Source organism: Ciconia boyciana, chromosome 2 (assembly GCF_034638445.1).
Source record: "Ciconia boyciana chromosome 2, ASM3463844v1, whole genome shotgun sequence".
In the NCBI taxonomy this organism is placed as follows: Eukaryota; Metazoa; Chordata; class Aves; order Ciconiiformes; family Ciconiidae; genus Ciconia; species Ciconia boyciana.
In genome coordinates, this window is record NC_132935.1 from 62,438,501 (window position 1) to 62,458,011 (window position 19,511).

General features: G+C 38.1%; 1 protein-coding gene across 1 annotated transcript in view; it reads right to left on the reverse strand.

Moving 5' to 3' along the window:
* Positions 1 to 19,511, reverse strand: part of CD226 (CD226 molecule) — a 28,931-nt gene that overhangs the window by 3,926 nt on the left and 5,494 nt on the right. Inside the window, exon 3 of the mRNA XM_072851589.1 lies at positions 5,646 to 5,978. Within this exon, the coding sequence (XP_072707690.1) occupies positions 5,646 to 5,978 (333 nt within the window). The remainder of the gene's footprint in view (positions 1 to 5,645; positions 5,979 to 19,511) is intronic.

Below are 19,511 nucleotides of genomic sequence, written 5' to 3' on the forward strand. Positions count from 1 at the left end.
AGGAAACCTACCCTATGTGTTCTAGCCTAAACAAAAATTATTTATCTGAGACTTACAACGAAGGCAGGAAAAGTAACATTCATAGTAGTTTTGCTTAGAATGCATAGAATTCTTCACTATAGAGTCAAATCTTCAAATGAAGCTAAGGAGCAACATATAGTAACTAAAGGGTAGAGACAGGCAAGACAATGGCCTCAAGCTGTGGGTCAATATATTTTTATGGTGCTCAAGCTTGTGGAGAGGTAATGCAATATTATTCTTAATTTTAGGTGAAAAAAGGTGGAGAAAAAAGAAGTTATATACTCAAAGTCACACAGGAAGTCCACAAGACAAATCCTCAGTACAGTGATCACACATTTAAAACACTTGTGAATTTTTATCTTGTCACAATTCTGAACTTGGTTAGTGGTAGTATGAAAAAAAAAAAAAGGTGTGTTAAACCACAGAACTTCAAGTCAACTTTTTGCAGCCCATCACAGTGCCCTGCTTCCTGCGTCTCTGTTGCATTTCTGCACTAGCACTCTGCAGACTTGAGACTAATAGCACAAAAAGCAAGCAAACACAAATAGTATGTGATAAACACTTCTGTACATAGTGTATTTGTGGCTAGCAGCATCAGCTACCAGGACACAGTATCAGCTGTCAGGACACATCTTAGCCAGATGATCCTACCAACGTCTTGGCCACAAACTTGTTTCTTGTGTTTCAGATACAGACTAGCAATTCATTGGTGAATGGGGGCTAAAAAACTGTATGTAATGTATGTAATCCATATGTAATGTTCTGCTCACTGTACAGATGAAGATAGCATCTATCTGAAGACTAAACCGCAGCTGTCCCAAAAAGCTTTCATTCTGGGCAGACAAGAAAGTTACACACTCAGTTCATAGACAAAGGAAAACAATCAGTATCACTAATGTTACTGAGCCATCACCAGATGGCTTTTCTCTCCTGGATCAAATAGGTTCACAGCTTCTTATCTGGCTATCCTGAATACCAGTTGAGACTTACTCAGGTACACCTCTTTAGTATTAATATGCTCATTGGAAAGGATAACAAAAAATACAGATGACAGAAGAGTCTTATTCTTGAATTCCAATGTTATTTTACTGGAAAGAAAAAAGAAAGAAAATTCTCTCAGAAGTTTGTGCTGCTGAAGGTATGTATGTGACACAATAGAGAAGGCTGCCTGATAAAAAAAATTGATGTCTTTTGTATTATAATCACATATGAAATCACTCTACTTCCAGCATATTTTCAACTACTGTGTACTTAAAGTGACAGGATGGTGCATATAGTTATGTCCAACTTCAGGAAAAATTATAATGTCTTTTTTTCCAAATGTTTAGCTACCCGCCACAGAAAATCATTATCTGTGCCAGTGAGTACTTACAGAAATAGGGAGAAAACATCCTGTAAGCAACAAAGAAATTTTAAGATTTTAGCTACTCTGTTAAAAATCATGTGTTTAATTATCATCAAGGATGGCTGAATCTGGATAGAGTTCCAGACTTCAGCAGCATTCCCACCCTGCGGTCTAAGGACTCCAGACCTCATTTTTCTTTTCCTGAAGTTTCACCTTCATTTTTATCAGGTCAAGATAATAATCTCTGAGTTAATGAGTTTGAGAGCTGAGATTATCAGCTGTCAGTTAAATTTGGATGAGAAAAATCATTAGATTTTTTTTAGAAGAAACAACAACTCAAAGCCCTTTTGCCTTTTCTCATTCAAAGTGAGCAAAGCCTTCCTGAGGCATTTGTTTTCTTTAACTATACAAAACCTTTTGTAATTACTGACTTTAACATAACATTCAAGATTTTGCAGAAACATGTCAGAGGCTTGTCATGTGTCTCTTTAGTTCTTGTGTTCTCATCAAAGGTGATATGCTGACAGAAGGCTATTAAGTGTATTTTCAGCATCAGTGCAACTTCTGTTAAGTATTAGACAATGTGTCCCTCTCTCCCCCATCTTCGTGGCCTTGGCATTTTCTCTGCAAGACTGTGAAATTTTTTTGCATTAAGGTTTTCAACGTTCAGTGCACTGACTTTGGTTTTGGGAGGAAGCACTGATGGGCCAGACAGTTATTTGTTCTAACAAGAGATTTGAACTGGACTGTAAAGATCTTCATGTAACTTGTGACATGCCTTGCTGGACTGGCACATATGGTATGCTAACTAGACATCACTGAAATAGTTTTGCTCGCAAGTGAAAGGCAGAAATCCAGCATGAATGCATTCATGCCCAGAGAAAGGTGGTTTGTTGAGTAGAGACCCACAGACACGGACTGATACCTTGTGTTCATACTGGATGAATTCATGAAGGAAGAAGGGAAGCTAATTTCACTCCTACTCTGATTCTCCTCACCCCCGACTGCAGCCTTATCTTCTGTCTGTTTTCTATGGCACAGAAGTACTGCTGTCTCCTCCCAGCTCAAAAGGACTATATGATAACCCTCAATGACTGGACAAGTAGTCCCCTGCTTTTCATCTGAGTGCTATGAAGATCATATTGGGTACTACTGAAAGACATTTAAAGGACAACTTAAAGGCATGGTCAACATGGATTCACAAAGGGAAAGTCCTGTCTAACTACTTTGATATCCTTCTACAATAAGGTCACCCGCCTAGTGTATGAAGGGAACAAATGCCAGATTCTGCATCTAAGATGGTGTAACGACGGGCACAAGTATAAAGTGGGAGGGGAGTGGCTGGAGAGCAGCCCTGCAGAAAGGGATCTGGGGGTGCTGGTCGGCAGCAGGCTCAATGTGAGTCAGCAGCGTGCCCTGGCAGCCAAGAGGGCAAACCGCATCCTGGGGTGCATCAAACACAGCATAACCAGCCCGTCAAAAGAGGCGTTGGTGTGGCCTCACCTTGAGTACCGTGCGCAGTTCTGGGCCCCACAATTTAAGGATATTAAGGTACTTGAAAGCATCCAGAGGAGGGCAACAAAGCTGGTGAAAGGGCTAGTACAAAACATAATATAATTCTGACCCCTAAACGTACATTTAAATACAACCACCAACCAGTTTTTCCGATCTAGTCGGAACACACAGCGACACAAAATGTTTCTGTGTTCCTTTGTATACGAGATCTTGATATCCCACTTTCTGCTAAAGCAAGAAAAAAACTTATTAAATCTTTTTAAAAATGGCTAGGTCTTCAAGATGGAATAAGCATTTCTTTTTCAACCCTTCTAATTTTTCTGTTATTTCATATGACATCTCCCCTTCTTTCCCAATCATCTACCAAACTAACGCATGGATTTTAAGTCTGCTTCCTTCCTTCAAAAACATGATAAAAAAATGAAATCTAAGCAAAGGAAAAAGCATGGTAAGTAAAAATCAGAAATGGGTTCAGGTGTGGAATCTGGTGACATGACCAATCTCCATATTAATAGAATTTTTAGAAGGAGAAATATGGTGAAGAACACATCAGAAATTAATCCAAAGTCTCCTGAACACATTATATAATTATGTAATATTCAGCCTCCTGTTTCTGTAAGTGTTGTCCAACAAAAGCTACACTACTTTACATACACATATTGTTTTTATGTGTTCCAGGTTTTGAAGTAAAAAATTATTTGCAGAAGACCCATTTCAGCTGGAAATTCCTGTTACTGAAAAAAAAAATCACAATATTTAGTGGGATAGAATAGAGAAACTTAATGATATTGAATGGATCTCATGGTTTTATTTTCACTGATGTTCGAAGATGTTAAATGCAGCATGACAACTTCTACTGATACAACTGCAAGAATATCACAGGCTTTCCCAATATTTGAATACCTTTTCCCCTTTCTATCCCTTTTTTCTTCATAGGAATTCCATGCTGTTTCTCCTTGCAAAAATACATTCACCTTTAGACAAGAAGCAAGTTGCTTGTTTCTACTGTACCACCTCTTTGAATCAGTGGTTTTGGAACTATTATCAGTTCTGCAAATAATCCTGTGCTCTTATTTCTACCTCCTTTCACCCAAGATTCCTCCTCTTTAAAAACTCTTGGCATCTTCTCAATGACAGCTTCTCAAAGAAAAAAAAGACAAAAAAAGGTTCTTATCTTTTGTCTTACTCTCTCCCAACATAAACAGAGTACCCCCTATTACTGTTTACAATACAGGCATTCTCCCAGTTCCTAGATTCAGTATTTCAAAACATCTCTGGAACTGGGCAAGGCAAGAAGATTTGCAGTACCCATGCAGAATCACACTAACAGACTAAAAACGTTGGAAGAGTTTGGTAGAAAAATCCAAGCTAGAGTGTGGCTTAGCTGTAATGCTGAGCCAAAGAAATTGAAGTGACTGAACTGATAGAACATACACAAAAAACAGTGTGGCAAGTTTCTGTCACCACTTGGTTTATTCAAGCCACAGCTGTTGCATCAAGCAGAGTAAGTCATTCGTGAGTTTGTGAGAGACTTCACTGGCTAAACCACAGGGTGCAGTGGGAGCTGACACCTGGCCTGTTGCTCCTTTCTCCTTAGTGTTTGTCCATATCTCACTGGAAATATTAATTGCATGTTATGAAAAAGTCCCAAACATTAAAGAGAAAAAATTGGAAATCCTTGACACTTCACTTCCTTTGGAATTAATGAAAATTCAACAATTATGATTATATGAATATAGTCAACATTTTGAAATTTGAATGTTTAAAATTGTCAGAGGTGAGAGCAATTTTCCTCCTGATACCCTTTTTCTTTTCATCACATGCTGCTCAATTTCATGGACTTTTATGGTCAAGTGTTCAGAGTAAAGCAGGTCAGCATTTTTTTCCTGAGCACTTTGTCTGCTTCTCAATAACAATATCACAGATGATGCATATTCTGAAGTTTCATACCCCATGCCGCAGCTCTTAGTACTGCCAAAGAGAGGTCTACTAACGCTTATTTATTACCAGAAACAAAAGCAGTACCCTCAAAAGATACCGGAGAGCTGGACTGAATGCCGGTACAGGAGAAGAAGGACTGGGGTGGTACAAGAACTGCGTCTTCAACATACATGCGATAGAGAAGAACCAAAACTGAGTTTTTTCAGTCATAACATAAAACAGAAGTAAAGGTGGGATTCAGCTCACAGGTTGAGAAATCTTGTTTCAAGTGTCTACATATGGAGACCTAAGCTCCCATTATAATCAAACTGTGACAACAGTCACAGCAAAACCTGGAGAGCTTCTCAGCTCCCCCTAAAGAAACTCCTTACTTGAATAAGGTAGAGGTCATTTTACAAATTCTTACATTTTCAAATGAGAGAGTGCTCTTTGCCTTCGTTGTAGGATAGGTCCCTCCACTGGAACCCTGAGGTGCATTGTGCTAATGGGGAATTCCCCTCGTGGCTTCTTTGGGAGAATGCCCACTTCTCCCACAAACTCAGGCAGTCTCTCCTCTTCCAAAGCATCTCCTTCCTAACAACAAACCAGTTTCTCACAAACAGGTCTAAAGTCCTATAATGAGATCAGACAAGCTTAAAACCAGCTTCTTTCTATGGAAACAAGATTAATTGTTAACTTTGCTATCTTTTACACGCTGCTAATTGGAATGTGGTATTTAAATAAATCCTCACTTGTTATTGAAGAGTTATTTTATATGGGTAAAAGTGTTAATACCTCAGAAGGTCCTATTGTAAAAACATTTACCACTTCCTCCTTTACTTACCAGCTATAGTAAAACTCATCACGTAGGTTTTGTTTCGTCCAGTAGCTATGCAGCGATACGTTGCAAAGTCAGAGGTGGTAATGTTTTGAATGATGATCATGGAGTTTGCCTGATCAGAGCAATCCACCAGTGTATGCGCTTCGAAATCTGAACCAAAGCTTTGCTTTCCTGACGAATTGCACAGAGCAATGGTATCTACTTGATCTGCTTTAATCCTTTCCCACATCACTTGCTGCACTGAATCTCCAATTTTATAAGGGCAAGTAAAAGTGACATTTCCTCCTGGCTTGGTAAACACAGGATTGTTTTGTTTCTCAGATACTTCAAAAGCATCTGTTGAAAAACACAAAAAACAACAAAAAACTTCTTATATTTCATTCAAGGGAAGTTTAGTATCAAAAATTCCTGTATGGCAAATACTAATGAAATTGTCTTACAGCAGAAAGATATTAAAATTGTTTGAAATATTGAAAAATATCATTTATACCTATCTGTAGCTATATTTTTGTGCACATTTAGACCAAACAGTCTTTATGGAACTGTGAGGCTGCAATGACATGGCAAGAAGGCTACTTCTAAACATTTTGAGTACATGAATGTTTTATTAACTGTTTCAGCAAATATTCAACAGCATAAATTATGGGGCCAGTCTAATTAAATTTGTGAGAGTCTTGTTCTGTTTTCACACTAATTATACAAAGAAAATGGTTTGATGTGACCCTGAGGACGTGCATTAGTAAATTATGTTACAAGACATTCCAGCCTATGAATTACAATTGTCCCATTCCCAAACCTCACCACTTAAATAAAAAATTTCTTAACTCTTTGTATACTCTACTTTGGGAAAACCTGTGTGATAGTCAGGCTGTGGTATGGAAGGAGACTTCCAGATAAATTCAAGCCTTCTGCCATGTATAAACAGTAGATATATTATATCTTAAATAATTTTGACTGAAGTTGCCCTGCTCTGAGTTGGTTTTAGTAATAGAATTCACTGTTTACAAAACAAGAAAAAAAAAATTTAAGTCTTCAATAGAAAGATTGTCAGTGTTTCTGATATTCAGAGCATTCAATAGCCACTTGGTTTCTAAAGTAGGCTTTGTAATGCATATATTCATAAGTTAGGACTAGCACTGTCATCTTTTTGAAGACTTTATTGTTGAAAAAGATTAATGATCGTACTGCTTTTCCTACACTGTAAAAGGACTGATCTTTCAAGCTGTTCAATGAGTTTCTTTTTTATTAGATGTCTTTATGTCACAAAATGTCACTGGTATATATTTTTAATCTGTTTATGTATTGTAACAACTGGAAGCAAAGACAGAAAATTAAAATTGCATAGGAAAAATGACAGTCATTAAATGCATCAAAATCTGTTTTAAAAAAAAGAGTTTTAAAATGAAGCTGTAGCCAGATTCATGGGATGGGATGGTTGCAGTAGCACTCTGAGTGGAACAGAATACACTGTAGGACCGAGCTAGATTTAGATCCTCCTTGATGTAACATTTTTATCAAAAATCTACGGGAAAAATGCTGGTAAACTGTATTGCTGGTAATGCCAGGGTTGTCAAAATCATAGGTACTGGAAAAATCATCAATACAGGGTGGCCTACCTCACCACCTAAGCCAGGTGCAAAGTGTAATAGGATTTCATGTGGGCAAGTATACTACCCTAAAATCTAGGAATAAGTGATTCCATTCATGTTGACAGGATGGAAACTTCATTGTGGAAGTCTGTGACTTCTGAGACATGTGCAGGCTCTGTGAAACGGTGAATGAAAAAGTCTAGCCTGCAATTTTTTATCAATGGAACACAGAACAGAAAAATTACATTCCCTCTGCCATAGGAGACCAGAAGTATGATTAAAACATTGAAATGCTGAAAGGCAAAAGGAACTGTGTCTAATGGGTTTACCTAAAAAAATTAATGAAGAACTTGAAGATCCATGTAGACTGCAATCAAGGACACAAAAGTTAATGATAGACAAGGACAGAAGAGAGATAAATTCACTAAACTAAACAGAAGGTACAACACAGTGAAGCTAATTAACTCCTTGGACAGCTTGCCAAAGACAGATAATTTTCTATTACTGAAGATGACTGCCAAAGCTGGATAATCGTTTAAGATATCATGCTAGTTCCAGCAAGAATTTACTCATGGAATTCTAAGTATTATTCAGATCAGACTACTATGATGGGAGTCTACACTTGCAAAAGATGTTCCTTGTATTGCAGTCCCTCAAAAGTCATTACACTAGAATTTTTTTTTTTTTTTTTTAATATCTAGCAGATTCGGATCTGTAGATTCAGATTCAGATCTACTAGGGAAGAGAGGTAAATGAAAAGGTAATTGAAACCTATTCTCTCTCTTGCCCATCGTATTCTTACAGGTCAGATCTTTCCTCCTGTCCCACTTTCCAGACCACTAACTTCCAGCAACTGCCTGCTTTACAGTAAACCATGTATTCTTCCCTGAGAAGTCTTGTCTTCTTCACTGTGCAGTCTTTGCTGTCTTCTTCTGCTATGAGCAAGCCCTACTGCTACCCATGTTCCCCTTGGAAGCCTTGAAGTCTCCCCATCTGCTCCTGGGTCCATCCTTGCTGTCCTATTCATTTCCAATGCTACCCTGAACTCCAGGTGTTCCTCCTATCTAAACATGCTTATTAGGGAAATTACATGTATGATGGTGATACCTCCCACCTTCCAGAGGATTCCCACCTGACCCAAAGGGCAGCAACCAAGACTGCATAAAAAAACGCCTTCTTCCCTGCTGCGCTGCTGTACATTTGCTAGAAAAATATACATTATACATATGGTGAACTGTAAACAAGAAGATAAAACATTTTCAACCAAAATAATGAAAATCCCTTCTGTCTTAAAACTTATTAGTTAACTTTGTATGTTATATTTGCCAAACAATATATCACAGTTTCCCAATAATATATCATACTACAACATACTATAGTATACTCTAACAGGTACATTACAAAGTTAAGGTTGCCTTGAAACTTCAGTGAAGTTTCCAGGTACAAATCTTGATATATTTGTATAATTTGCTGGTATGCAAATAATAAATAATATGTTAATGGTGAAAACTATGTACAAACAGACAAAATAGAAACAGTTTTGAGATTCTCGGATGCTGTACGTTCTGTCATAACCATTTTCAAATGGTGTCATGACATCATGTCATGATGTCATGACATCATGACACTTTTTTTTTTTTTTTGCATTGCTTGTGTATTTTACTTGACACAATGCAGCGACATTCAGGCATTTTGACTCTTGAAAGACGTAAATCACTCCCCTTCTTACCATATGATACCTTGTACAACTTAAATGATTATGTAAGGCATAAGCAGTGGAGAATCCGGCCTACGTAGTTCTAATTAAACCTTCCAAGTACACTAAAGTGTTCCAGGTTTTTGTTTTAAGCAATTGTCCCATTTTATTTTGACATCAACATAAGCATAGTTCTTTCATCCTTCCTCTCCTCTGTTCAACCACTTTCTTTATTTAGTACCTTTCTGAACATTGTTTCTTTGCTTTCAGCCTGGAACGTGTGGGACGAGAACCTCCCATTCTGAGAAATACTTCTACAGGGAAAAAGGCATACCCACATACCTTCACCCCCGCACACGCACAACCCATGGTGACACACGATGTGTGAACATTTCAGAAATGCTGAAAAAATGTATCATTGCATCTGATAAAAATAGACTTTCCCTGCCTGCTGCTCATTCCGGCCACTGCTGCCTGCTCTGCCTCCTGCCATGGCCATGTCATCTCTCCTCCTGGACAGAAAGTAGGAGGAGGTGACAGCACTCACAGTAGGTGCATTTGCCTCTGCTTAGTAAAGAAGTACTCTGTGCTTGATATCCTCCCTGAATCTCTTTTGGCAGGTTGTTATCTCATCATATTTTGCAGTTATACATATTTCTATCTGCTTTATGGTTATTAGACATATAAAGGAGAAAAAATGTAAGCTTTCATATTTTAAAAAACATAATATTTCAATATTTTTCTTGGAAAGCCAATCTCAAAAATATAGAGGCATAAAAGAGTGTAAACCAACTTCCTAGCATTTAAAGGATCAAGCAACTAAACCATAATTCTGCAGCAGGGAAATTGATAAGGTTAAGAAATTCCTTTTGGAGGGAAAATAAAATAATGGTGTAATCGTTTTTTTTTTCTCCCCCCCCCCTCCCCCCGCCCTTGCTACAAGCAATTAAAAGCCAAAATGAATGTTATGTAAATGTTTGGTCCCCATTCTTTTGGGTAGAGATTTTCAGACTTTCTACTTTTTGGTTCCTGTCATATCCACTTTGATTATTCTTTTTGCTCCTTTGGTCTCCGATAGGATTAGCTGGTTTTGTTCCTTCAAAGGAAAGTTGCTTAGATACCTGTACCTGTTTCCAGCTAGTTTATTAATTTTTAAAGTCAGTATCTATGACATTTTAATTACTGTTCTCTGCAAGTTCCACCAGTCACAGTTTTATACTTTTGCACAGGGTTCTAGAGTTTCACTCTGGACTGCGCATAAGTGTCATGCATCCCTCCTGGTTTAAAACCGTATACAAAGGAAACAATATTCATACTTCAACATCAGTTCTGCAACTTCAGAAAGGCAAAATTCAGCACGGTAGAATAAAATGCATTGAAACACTCTTCTGGCTTAGCATATTTCTGCATTTCTGTTTAGGCTTAAAGCTTAGCAGAGGTTAAGTACTACCAGAGCTGGTTTTATACAGAGTTACATCAGCTGCTGCAGGCAAGCGCACACACTGCCGAGTAACAAATGTGGGGAGTCACACCCCACACTCAGCCACCCTCACACACAGACATTTTCCATGTGCTCCCAGGTACCACAAGGTCAGGACAAGCTCATACTGCTCAGACTGATGGTAACAGAGCTACCTTCAAAGTAGGTACCTTAGGAAGTAATGCTCTTCATCAGAAATAACTAATGACCTTAGCAGATTTTTCAAAACTGCAAAGCTAACTTAGCTCTACAGCAGCAACAGGTTCCCACTTGGTTTGCTGAAGCTCTGCATGCACACAGTCTTCTTCCTCTGCTTATAAGAAGTGACAAAATAAATTGCAGATGAAAAGGAGGCTTAAAATTTTATGAAGATGAACTTTGTCCAGGGCTTTTCTTTTCACCAAGAAAATCAACTTTCAGATGAGAAAATACTTCAAGAGTGACCCCTTCACCTTTCCTGAACAGGCTAAATATGGAATTATATTTAGCTCCCAAACTAATGTCTTCCAACTGTATTAACACATACCACACAATTTTGTTGAGTTTCTAAAAAAATGCTTTTGCCCTTTTTTGGATGAAACAAGGAAACATGAATGCATAGCTATTAAATAAGCTGAAACAGTAAAGACCTTAATTTCTAATGAGCTTCTGACATCAGTTCTACAATCAGACTCAGAAACCACCAGTAGTGCAGTGTTTGAAAAGGATGTGTTTTTCTAATAGCAACTATTTGGATCATAAAAGTTAAAATGAAAGTATTTATACTCCTATACACCTTTAAATATGTATTAAATTATATTGTGACAATTTGGTGAATCTTTCTGTACCAATTATTAATTCTGCATTACGTTATAAACACTTAGCACACAATTGTAATTCACCTGCCAATTCCAGTTTGTTTAGGTATATTCCATTACTCTTTGTTGTTATTTTACTCTTTTAAGATGAACTTTAGTTACCTAGAGTGCAAGGAAAGGGAGAAGCCAAAGAGAGGGAGAGAGAAAGAGTACAGTGCTAATAGAAGTGAGAAAATCATCCTCTCTTCAGTTATAAACATTCATGAACTTCCAGGAAGGAGAATTTGGTCATTGGGGAAGAAGTCATCTGATAAAAGCATATAATGTACTATGTCAGGATTCCCCTGCAGGAGAGTCTTGAATATGTAACAGTTCAGAATTTCAAATTTTCATCCTCTCCAGGAATTACATCAGTTAGGATGAAGGGAATTTACCAGCGATAGGAGTTCAACGAGCAGAGAGAAGGAGTGACACAGGATACTGTGCTCAGCCTTCACTTATTGTTAATCATCCGTATTGTCTCACAGTGGATGAAGAGAAATGCTGTACTGAGAAACTGCATGTCACAGCATGCATGCATGTGTGTGCATTTGTGCCTACCTGCTCATATCTTCCACGAGGCTCCTAAGGGTCAGACTTCAGGCAGAGCAGAGGATATCATGTTTTAAGCCACACAGAAGAAAAAAGGCAGGGAAGAGAGGAAGGGAAAGGGTGTGAAAAATCAACCTGGCTCCTAAGGACAACTGTTGAACCAATGTTTCTCAGGAGGGAAAGCCAAGGGTGCCAAGGTGATGGACAGGGTACACACCCATACTGCCCAGCCCCAGAAGTGTGGTAATGCCCAGGAGTGCGGCATGAGGATGCACTGTGGGGAATTGCTGCCCTGCATCTCAGATCCCAGTTATTACTTTTAATGCATTGTTTTATGGAATGAAAATATATTAGAGAAGAAGGAAAGATACAGTTTATTGTATAATGAGTTTTTTATGCAGCTTGGTACCAGGTAAGAAAATGGAAGAAATCAAGATATCATCAGTATCTTTTACCAAATATTTTCTTTCCATTTCTTTTTGCCCTTATTAAGTTACAAATTATATTCCTGTCTGACAGGCCAGATGAAAGCAAGGTTCATCATTAGAAATATAAGCAGCAGAACGAGGTTCTGCAGATGGGAAAACTTCAGAACTTAAAATATTAATCACCTCTTAGTGATTTCCTTTAGAGTATTTTGAAGTTTAACTATCTGAGTCTGTAATTCCTTTTACCCTCTGCTTTTCACCTACCTCTATTCATTCCATAACTGAACATGTGTTTCCTCAAATAAAATATTGCTCAGCCTGTCCTAGATAAATTAATACTATCTCCTTAATTTTGAATATTTTAAAGCTGTCACTGTGCACTTTCCATTTTCCCCTGCAATTGCATCCTGTAATGATTTCCAAATTCCGTTATCTCAAAATTTCATTCATCACATTTACATTTTGAGAAACAAAACCCAAAGTTATAAAACTCTTAGATCTGGATTTAACTACTGAGTGTCACAGCAGTTATGGTTGTTACTGGAGACAATACCCTACTTTAGTTAAGTTGAACTTCCCAGTGGTGGCTGCAGTGGCATAGAATTAGGGAATAGTAGCTGAGAAGATGAAGTACTTTTGGCTTATAGAGGTAGGAGAATACTTGCCCAAAAATACATTTTTTAACCCACTAGATTCAACTCCAGGTCAGTTTTGGCTTTCCTAACTGCACCCATTCATGCTTGGACAGTGTTTCAAGGTTCCTTCCAGGTCAACTGACCCTGCTTTCATCGTGTCTATACTTCCTTTTTATGTTTTAGTCAGAAGCTTCTTGTTCATCCATGCAGGCCTTCTGGCATTTTTGCTTGATTTCCTGCTTGTCTGGATGGACCATTGGAGGAGGTTTTCCTTGAAAATCTTTTCTCCATCGCCCCTGGGATTCTTCCAAGCAGATCTCTGAACAGGCCAAAGTCTGGTCTTCTGAAGCCCAGGGTTGTGATCCTGCTTTTTTGCTTTTATCCCCTTCTCTTGGGATCATGAACTCTACTATGCAGCCAAGGTTGCCCCTGATCTTCACAACCCCTACAAGTTCTTCCTTCTCTGTAAGTCTGAGGTTGAGCAGAGTATCTCCTCTCTTCAGCTACTTAATCACCTGAGTGAGGAAGTTATCATCAATGCACTCCAGAAACCTACCAGATAGATTGATTGTGTCCTGCTGTGTTGCTCCTCCACAGATACCAGGTGGTTGAACTCTCCCATGAGAACCACAGAATGTGAAGTTTCTTCCAGTTGTCTGATCACCCTGATCATGCAGTCAGTAGCAGACACCCACCACAACATCACCTATGTTGATCTGCCTGCTAATCCTGACCCATGAGCTCTCATCTGGCTCATCATCCTTTCCCAGGAAGAACTTCTTGCATTCCCACTGCTCTCTCACATAAAAGGCAACTCTCCTTCCCTACCCTCCCAGCCTGTCCTTCCTAAAGAGCCTGTATCCAGCCATTGCAGCACTCCAGTCATGTGAGCTATCCCACAATGTCTCTGTGATCCCAATGAGATCATAGCCCCGCAACTGCACACAGAGCTCTAATTCCTTGTTTTGTTGCCCATGCTATGTTCACTGGTGTACAGACACTTCATATGGTCATCCAGTCATGCTGATTTCCCAGAAAAGCTATGAGAGCTTCCCCACAATGTGTCCCCTCAGCATTTCCTTATTCATGTGGACATACTTGGAATGGTCACCCTTGTGCCCTGATTTGTTGTTTTCAGGGTGTTTCCTGTCCATATAATCCCACACCATTTGCTTGTCAGCCCAGTCCACTTCCTCGCTCACTTGTGGGTTGTCATCTCACTTTCCTGTTAAAGCTCCCCTCACCAGCTTGTTGGCAAGGATGCTTTTTCCCCACATGCTCAGGTGGATCCTGTCTCTTCCTAGCAGTCCTTGATCATCGAAAAGGATCCATGGTGATAAAAGGTAACACCTTGTTTTTGACACCAGCCATGCACCTGGGTCTTGACCCGCAGAATCCGTCCCCTATTCCCAGGGCTTTTCCGTTCTTCAGCAGGATCAAGGAGACACCACCTAAGCCACCCATGTCCTTGACCACCACCTACAGCACCATGTAGTCATGCCTGATGTTCTCCAGGTCTCTCCTGGACTCGTCTTTGGTGTACGTGTGGAAAAACAGCAGGGGTTAAGAGTTTAAGGAGTGGGCCAACCTTGGCAGTGTTTCTGAAGCATCCTAGAGTCTACCCTGGCAAGCAGCAAACCTCCCCAGACAGCAGGTTGGGTCAGCAGATGAACAAATGAGAAGTAAGAGTCATCCCCAAATTATCACACAATAGCAAGTCAGTTAATAGCTGTAGTATCCGGCTGACATGCAATGCATGTTCATCAAAACAATGCTCATAGGGAACATATAAAACAACCCTTCTAATTTTATCTTACTTTGGTAAAAACACAGCAGTCCTCATGGGTTATGAATGTTACATTTTTTTCCTTAACATAGCATATTCTGATACAAACAAAGTAACCAAGAATACATAACAGCATCATTATTCTTAGTAACTAACTGAACATTCAAAATGGTAAGGAGTAAAAAGAAGAAAAGACAAAAAAAAAGTCAAAAACTTCCCAGTGCTGAATAAAAGGATCTGGATGCTCCAATTGCTAGCTAAATAGAATTGAAAATGTTATCACATTGTCTGTTTCCAAAAGACAAATTTTCTCAGGTATGTCAGCAGAGAGACATATACAAGACACAGGAGATATTATCCTGCTTAATTCAGCAATGGTAAGACCTTAGATGGAACATGGTGTTTCATTCTATGTATCTTATTAAAATAAGGTTATATACAAACTGGAGAAAATTCTGATGAGAACAAGAATGATGAAATTTAGAATCATGAACTAAGAAGAAAAGTTAAAAGAACTGTGTTCTTTTAGTACAGGGGGATGACTGAAGGCTGGCAACATGAAAGCCTTCCTCTTTTTTCAAAGGACGGACTACAGTGAATAAACTCAGTATTAAACAAGAGATATCTAGGTTAGATATAATGGGGAAAAAAAATCTCCTTGTAAGGCTGGTTAAGCGCTAGAATGACTACACAAGAATATTATGCATGCATTCCCGACATGGGAATCAGTCAGTGCTTATTCTGCCTCAGAACACAGAGATGGATGAGATGAATTTGGAATGTCTCTTCCCGCCTGAGTTTTCAACAATTCTATAATTCCTTTTCATCTAAGCTTTTCGTTCAGAAAGGAAGAGGAGCTATCTGCTCTCCTCCCAACCGAGCTGTTTTGGTTTTTTTCCCCTAGTCTTTTATACTGAAGGGGCATCCAATCCTTAGCTCATTACAGAAGATAAAAAGTAAGAAAAGCAACATTTAACAGGTCAATAATCACAGCAGAGGTGTGAAAAAGGCAGCTTCACTTGCCTTCATCCTATTGCTTTCTAATTAGGTGCTGACAATGTGGTTGACACTGTGTAAGATACAGAGATGGTTCTTGCTCTGGAGAGCTCAGAGTCCAAGAGTCGAAGAATGAAGATCCCTCAGGATTAGTTCTTGCTTCCATGTGCTTTAAAGGGCTGATAATTTTTCACTGTAGACCTATGAATCACATTCTAAATTGAGACAGAGATAAATAGAAAGCAAGCTATTTCAGGTGAATAGGGATTTGAAAAAGATCTATGCAACGTGCTGCTTTTGGCAGGCAGAAGAACATTAATATAGAAGTTAGTGCTGAGTGGCATGGATATCATCACACTAGCTAAGAATAGAAAAGCTCTGTATCTGCTATCACAGAAGAGGCTGATCACTCTATTTAAAATATGGGAGTACTTCATGGTACATCTGGCATTTAAATACTCTATTAATGAACTTTCATTCTTATTCAGAGCTGCTAGCAAAACATATCCCCTGAGCAAATGGTCCATTGTCACCGATTGACAGAAACACAAATTTGCTCATGAATTAAAAAAAAAAAATTAAAATAACAATTTCCAATCACATGACAGAAGAAAAAAAAAAACAAACACAAACCCAACCAATTATGCAACTCTGCATAATTCACATTATGGATGTAAAAGTCACTATGAACATCAAAAGAATATTTCCCATTCTATTCAGAGTATAGCGTGGCAATTTTTAAGTCAAACTAGTAGTATTTTAACACCTAACTGAAATAAAACTCCTGAGAAAATAAACGTAAGTTTCAAAATATACAGAAATTCATGTTAGAATTCAACAGTTTTGAAAGGCAAATAAGCAAACACAGGACAAAAATATTCCAGGTCATTTTAACTACATTCATTCTTTATGTGAATAAACATACAACACTGCTCTGCCATGAAGGCCAGTTTTCATTTAAACAGTTTATATATAACTTAATTCTTCACTTCTGAAGACTTTTGTCTTTCTATCTAGATGTGTAGCAAAGGCATAGTGTCTAGGAGTAGAACAATATCAGTTTGTGATCTCTCTAATGATGTTTATTATATTCTATATTTTAAGTTAAATTTGCATTGTAAATTTGTCCATCATGTATTTTAAGATTGCTGATCTAGCTTTAACTGATTGAGTTCTGCATTACAAAGCTCTTCACAAGTTGATTTACTTTGCCTCTAAGACAGTTTTTGCCTACACTCAATCATCTCTGATTCTGTTAAATTTAAAATAATCAATATTCTAATTATACATTTCAATAGAAACTTAAAAACTCTTAATTCAGGGGTTGCTACATTTTGATGCAATGCAACCTAGAGAACTAATTATTAATAAGGCCAAGTGGTTTGGGAGGATGTGTGAAGCGCATGAAACCAGATGTACTTATCAGTACTTCTCAAGGCAGAATGAATCAGATGATAGTTTGTGGTTGCGTAGGAGGCATCAATACAGTGGTCTGGTAATGTGAAAAGTATTGCACTGAACTGCAACTGACAAAGAAATGCCTCATACTTTCATAAGGGCAAGACAGAAAAGGGCAAGATTATCATTATGGGCAATGACAATACAAAGCTATAACCAAGTAGTAATGGTACGTTGTGTATCATCACAGATATGAGAGTGCAATAGGAAAAAAGTTTTACGCAGTGTCTATATAGGAAGCCTAAATTAAACCCATTACGTTCAACAAAATATTGGACCTGGAAAACTTTTAAAATGTAAATTATCAATAATTTATTTTACCAGGTTGGGAACAAGACAGAAATACACTTCAGATTTGTAGAAGTCTTAAGATCTTGATATACAGATATTAATGGAAATCATATTTTGAACCAAATATTTGTCTATTGATATTGTCTTAACCCTTCCTGTTGATATATCCCCATTATAATGCTCCATGGAGTCAAGAATGGCTGAAAAAGAACAGACAAAACTAAGAACTTAAAGGCAGATATGCATGACAGGATGACAGGACCAGACCTTAATTTCTGTTGAATAAATGATGAAGAGGCCAGAATAATTCCTTAAACTCTTTTTCTGTGAATTGATACTTTATTCAAACTTCAAAAACATCCCTTTAAAGATGAGTAACTATTGTGCTGATGGATTTAACTGAAGAGAGAAGAACCAAAGGACTGAAGACAGGTCTGGAAAAGGATCAAGTAAACAAATGGATCCAGGTCTCAAGTGGCCATAGGTAAACAAAGATCTGGACAAACCAGAGAAAGACAAAGGATATAGTATGAAGATAAAAGGAATTTTGCCAATACCTTTTCCAATTCCTTTGTAAATTAAAGTCATCCAAATATCTGTTCCAAAGTGCTAGAGACTGGAAATGTATCCTTTCCCTGTATATATTTCTTTGCAAACGTTTATCATTAAAAAAGAAAGAAAGAAAGAAAGATTGCAGAATTCCTGCTGCTTCTTTGCTATTGTTAGATACATGGATGGCAATTGGCAAAACGACACAGCTGAGTACTGTGTTTTGAGCGGTGACCTGGGATGACAGTTAAACATGCACCTCTGTACGCACCTGCCCAATGGACTGACTGCGTACACTGCCCTCTCAGCGCTCTCCTTTGAAAGTAAAAATACAACACCTGCAGCTTCAAATGCTTTCTCTTCCAGGCAGCAAGCATATGAAATAACATCTTTTTGATGATCAACACTTCCTGCGTGATGTCTCCAATGCTAATGCTTCTTCTATTAATAGTGACTTCACTCTCTTGCTCCTCCTATTTTATACTGCACTCAAAATCAGTCTTCAGACATACATATCTAAGCACTGTATATATGAAACTACAGATCATCCTTCAACTGTTCATGAAGAAAGGTGAAATAAAACCACTGACTATTCCTACATAGTTGTTACATCTTATCAAAAAATGTACAAGGAATTTGCTCTGAAAGTATGAGTTTTCTTCACTTAGTGCAGTAGTAGCTGTGACTCATAAAATGTGTGAAAATTAAGGGAAAAAAATCCCTTGAATTCAGTTCTGAAAACTGTTGGATATATGTTCACACTACAAGAAAAAAGAAGCAACAGATTCACCCAGCTGGCAAATATCTTCCTGTGGGATAACTAGACTATTCTTTGCCAACATATTCATGTGAAACCGTGGCAGAACGTACTCTCAAGTTCTCCGCAATTATGGTACAGAATTTCAGCACTGCATCCACTTGTAAGAATTTCCTATAGCTACAAAACAAGTGAAGTTTCCAATATAATACCCTGAGTATTATTGCTTTTCTGACAGTATGTTTCAGTAACTGCCAATAAAGAAAGCATGGATAACGTTGTGCAGTCTGCAAGAGTTCTTTCTCACCTATTTCATAGATGTCATAGGGAATCTTTAGCCAAAATTTAAGGCAAAAAGAACAAAATATGCTGTAACATTTTTATTATATATCCTGATACAGCCCCAGGACTAAGCTGAGACCATATCTAGTAAAAAAATCACTTACTACAATAATTATGTCAAAAATTTTACGTAAGTGGTGATTTATCACCACTTCTACGGTATTCCATCTGCCAGTGATGCAATGAGGATAATACACCAAGAAAAGACCTCTGCAGTGAGAGCTATGAACTCCTCTGTCTCTTGGGATCTCAAGTCCTTATGACAGTTCAGCCATTGCTTATCCAAGATTAATGATTCTTTTTTTTTTTTTCCCCCCCTCTTTTGTCCCTGATTGAAAAAGAATCACGTTTACCCCACCCAGACCATGGTGGGATGAACTGCTGTTCTGCGACCAGAGACTAAGCCAGGAGCAGAGTCCTAAACAGAGTTTCTCCAGTATTTTGTCACTTCATACACTGCAAATCTGTAGTGAT